Source organism: Pelophylax lessonae, assembly GCF_965119305.1.
Source record: "Pelophylax lessonae genome assembly, chromosome: 7".
NCBI lineage: Eukaryota > Metazoa > Chordata > Amphibia > Anura > Ranidae > Pelophylax > Pelophylax lessonae.
Genome location: NC_138774.1, coordinates 30,966,008 through 30,970,933, shown reverse-complemented (window position 1 = coordinate 30,970,933; position 4,926 = coordinate 30,966,008). Strand labels below are relative to the sequence as shown.

Below are 4,926 nucleotides of genomic sequence, written 5' to 3'. Positions count from 1 at the left end.
TACTTTCCCCCTTACTTCTTCCCTGTGGAGTTCTACCCACCTTCAACCTCCTCACTCGTCCCTTCCACAATGTCACTTCTCTGCACCACCCTTACATCATTTTTGATATAGAGACATACCCCTCCCCCTCTTTTACCCTACTTGTCCCTCCTATACAAGGAAAACCCTTGAATATTTGCCATCCAGTGTGAGGTGTCGAACCAAGTTTCTGCCACCCCCACAAAGTCCAGGTCCTCCTCATGTATTAACGGTTCCAGTTCTTCCATTTTGTTTACTAGGCTCCTGGCATTTGTGTATACTTCTCTCAGTGTTGTATGAGTGGATATTGATTTCTCATTAAGTTTTCTCATGCTTTGTTTGTGATTAGACCACTCAATCACCCTGGTAGTTGACTATACTGTTTTATTGCCGCTCCTGACTCCCATAATACCCTCTCTCTTTTGCTCACTGCTGAATGGTTCTACCTTTGAACCCCCCCCCCCCCCAACACCTACTTTAAAAGCCTCTCCAACTTTGTGGCCATCTTTCTTCCTAGTAGAGCTGTACCATCCCAATTAAGGTGCAGCCCGTACTCACTAAAGAGCAAGTAACAGACTGAGAAGTCAGCCAAATTCTCCAGGAACCCAAAACCCTCCTTCCTGCACCAGTTCCTCAGCCACTTGTTCAATTCCCTTAGCTCTTTCTGCCTCTCTGGTGTGGCTCGAGGCACAGGTAGTATTTCAGAGAAACCCACCTTGGAGGTCCTTTTCCTCAATCTATTCCCTAATTCCCTGAAATCGTTTTTTTAGGACTCTCCACCTTCCTCTTACTTTGTCATTGGTGCCTATGTGCATCATGACCTTGGGTCCTCCCCAGCCTCGCCCAATAATCTGTCCACCCGATCCGCTATGTGCTGAACCCGAGCTCCCGGTAAACAACATACTGTTCGGTGACCCCAGTCTTTTTGACAGATTGCCCTATCTGTCCTCCTAATAATTGAGTTCCCTACTACCACTACCTGTCTAACCTTTCCTGTATCTCTGTCCCCCTCTTTACCGGAGCTGTCACTCCCCAGGCAGCTAACAGAGGGCGCCTGCTCCAGCACTACCACCCCTGAGATTATATCCCCAACATCATGCAACCGACTGACCTCCCAAGCGCTCTTCCCTCTACCCCTCCTTCTAACTGTCACCCAACTACCTACATCCTGCTCCTGTGCCTCTATGTCTCCACCCTCCTCTACGCTGGTCCCCGCCAACACCAGCTTACTCACAGGTACTAAGGTATTCCCAGTCACAAGGTACTAAAGTACTCCCAGTCACAAAGGTACTCCCAGTCACAAGGTACTAAAGTTCTCCCAGTCACAAGGGTACTCCCGGTCCCAAAGGTACTTCCAGTCACAAAGGTACTTCCAGTCACATGTATTATAAGGTGTTCTATGAATGGATGAGTGGAGAGGAGGGACGAATGAATACCACAATCACTGAATGAAATGGATGAGGTGGAGCGTGGGCAACCCAATATCATCACTATACTAGAGCTGGAACTGTAAGTTTCCGCACCACAAGTTCGACACAGTACTCTCAGGTAGGGATGAGCTTGGGTTTGTTCCAAACCAAAGTTTGTCTAAACCCAGGAGGTAGCTCTCAGTGCTAGGCCAATGAACTGTGGGAGGGAAATTATCCAACCACAGCTAATGAACACAAAGGGGCGGGGATGCACGTGACATCATTGACCTAATATGAGCACATGGTCAGTATTACCACCCATGTAAAGCATCTATGTGTTCTTTTTTAGGTGTCTTGAAATTAATAATATGTTGCTGGCATATTTGTGGAGACAAAAAAATCCATATTGGAGGTTTTTGTACCCTTCTCCCTTAAAATTGTTTGTTTTTGCAAAAAAAAAAATATTGTGTAAAAATTTGTTTCCATATAAAAATCATAATTACAAATATAAAAAAGTTCCACAAAACATCACTTATTGCTGTTTAATAGCTGAAGAAAAATTAAACATTCTGTGATTTTGCAAGCTGTATATCGTAATAATTCAGTATAGCTTTAGCCAAAACAGCAGCAAAGTTGGGACGCTCTGCACTTTCCCGAATCCACCTCGGAAGCTCAATTTGAATGGCATCAACTTCACCAGATATTTTAGACCCATGGGTGGCGACAATGTGACCTCCAGAAAAATAATTACCACCATTGGGCCCTGGATTTGATGGCGAGGGGACACTAACATAACTTGTATTTTGCTCTTCAATGAATTTCCCCAAACTGTCCTTACCACGAAGCAAATTATTGAAAGTGGTGTCCGGGCGTCTTCTGGACAATGCATATATGGAGGTGTCAGCAGCTTTAAAATTTCCAGAATCTAAGTTAGCTTTGGAAATGAGATAACCAAGCTCTACCCACCCTTCAGCATGAGAGTGACCATGAATGTCGATGAGCAGACCAGTTGACATGTGAGACTTGGCAGTACGAATAAAACCCATAAATTCTTCCCAGGCTTGCTCTGCTTCCGGAACACCAAAAGCAGCCTCGTCCTTGTCTCTGTTAGGATCCAATTTAGACCTTGATAAGTTGTTAATAACAACATGAGGACAGTATCCTGATGTCAGACGACATATCTCTTTTGCCACCGCTGATGCCATTTCTTGGGTATAGAGATCCTTCACCGTTGTAACCTTACAATTAGTTGTGTCTTTTGTTGTTCCTGTTGGACAGGAATGCACATAGTAACATGTTTTTGTAGCTTTTTCCCAGCATCCAGCATCTCGAGAAGGTATTGAGGAGGGTGCCAAAGATCCTCCATGGGGAACCGTTAGGATTAGGCTTAAGTTTCCAACCTGGTACTCTGTGTACTTGTTCTTACCAAAAATAACTTCTTGAGCACCGCTTGTGTCAAACAAGAAGATTAGCGGGAAAACCAGCCACAGCATTTTTGGGTGAAAACAATCGTTTCTACTCCTGTTAAACAAAACCATATAAAAATGTGTCAGCTTGACCAGCTATATTATAGAGTGCAATTCTTTAACATGTTGGCACAAAAAAAAGCAGTAAACTTAACTTAGCAATAACTACCTGAAAAACATGCTTGGGATTTAATGCCCACAGTATGATTCTAAGAGGTATACTGTGGGAACTTCAATTCCCAAACTCACAAGCTAAGTAGCCACATGTTTCTGCCGAAACATTTGCTTTTCCAATTGTTAAAATATTTCAATGGTATCCAAAAAATCCATAAACGTGGTGCATGGACAGTGTCATTGTCATTCTTGAGGTACAAAGAAAAAGATGTAGCAGCTTGGAAAAATTGTGACTTCATTGGCTTGTGGTCATTTTTTTATTCTATTTGGTATTTCAAGACATGTCAAGCGCAACTCCAGAGGTCAAAGCAAAGAAAAAGCGGCACCTCCAGCAATAAAAGAAACTATATTTTATTGAAAAATCACAGGTCCAAAAATCGACATAGCACAGGAACACACAGTTCAGCAGACGCGTTTCACACAAAGTGCTTAATCATCTGCTGAACTGTGTGTTCCTGTGCTATGTCGATTTTTGGACCTGTGATTTTTCAATAAAATATAGTTTCTTTTATCGCTGGAGGTGCTGCTTTTTCTTTGCTTTGACCTATGGACTTCGTGGGCTACGGACCCTAGCGAGCACCCAGCTGTAATGAATACTGCAGTCCTTCATTGGAATTATCCACTACAGGCAGCCTCTGAGCAGTGTGCACCCCCTTCTCCTTCCAGTTGGAAACGCAACTCCAGGCCATTTCATGTGACCCTCACACCTCTCCTACAGCTGTGGCACCCCCCTCATCTCCGCCCCCCCCCCCCATCTTGTCTCAGCAGTCAGCAGCAAAGAGGAGGACAGAACAACCACATCCTGTGCTTCTCTGTACAGCCGCAGAGAGGCTTGTCTCTGCCACCCCCACATCTCAGCAGTTGGCAGAAGAGAGGAGGAAAGAACTCTTCCACCAGATCCTGTGCTTCTCTGTACAGCCGCAGAGAGGCTTGTCTCTGCCACCCCCCATCTCAGCAGTTGGCAGCAGAGAGGAGGACAGAACTCTTCCACCAGATCCTGTGCTTCTCAGTACAGCCGCAGAGAGGCTTGTCTCTGCCACCCCCCCCCCCATCTCAGCAGTTGGCAGCAGAGAGGAGGACAGAACTCTTCCACCATATCATGTGCTTCTCTGTACAGCCGCAGAGAGGCTTGTTTCTGCCACCCCCACATCTCAGCAGTCGGCAGCAGAGAGGAGGACAGAACTCCACCAGATCCTGTACTTCTCTGTACAGCCGTGGAGAGTATTGCTCTGCTCCCCCCTCTCAGCAGTTGGCAGCAGAGAGGAGGACAGAACTCCTCCTACAGATCCCACACCTCCCTGTGCAGCCGCAGCACCCTCCTGGACTCAGCATTCAGCAGACTCTTGCAGCTGACTCTAGCCCTCCTCTGGCCTGCCTCCAGACCTTGCACTTTCTGCCTCCCAGCTCTGCCCCCAGCTTCTTCCAGGCAGCAGCACAAAGGAAAGGAGGGTGCACTGCATGGGTGTGTGCAGCATATAGCATAAGGGTGTGCACCCCAAAATTCAAACACGCATGCCTTTCTCTGCAGCCTCAGCTGCACTGGACAGTAAATTAATGGGAAGTGCTCTGAGCTGAGCGGTTTCCTGTTAAATTACAAACTGAAAGCATAGAAAACACAGTTTACTATGCTTCAGTTATGAATTAACACTCTGCTGCAGGTGACCTTGTCTCTCTATTCAGCTCTTTGCACACTCTGTAACATGCACTCCCTACCACTCCTGCTGACAGTTGTGTCCTCTCTTCTCAAACTCACTCACCTTCACCCCTCTTCTCCACCCCACAGCTTATATATATAACCCCGTCTTCTGTCCTCTCCCTATTACTGCTCCTACCAACTCTTCCTAATTTCACATCCACAT

At 46.0% G+C, this 4,926-nt stretch overlaps 1 protein-coding gene across 1 annotated transcript; it reads right to left on the bottom strand.

The window, feature by feature from the left end:
* Nucleotides 1–1,955: 1,955 nt before the first annotated feature.
* Nucleotides 1,956–2,942, bottom strand: LOC309560841 (uncharacterized protein). The gene has a single exon (XM_082264526.1). The coding sequence runs from the start codon at nt 2,918–2,920 to the stop codon at nt 1,988–1,990; it is 933 nt and encodes a 310-aa protein (XP_082120652.1). The 5' UTR covers nt 2,921–2,942; the 3' UTR covers nt 1,956–1,987.
* Nucleotides 2,943–4,926: the final 1,984 nt, after the last annotated feature.

Bases quoted from the DNA above. Each gene is read 5' to 3' on its own strand.
- LOC309560841 (XM_082264526.1), bottom strand. From the start codon at position 2,920: ATGCTGTGGCTGGTTTTCCCGCTAATCTTCTTGTTTGACACAAGCGGT.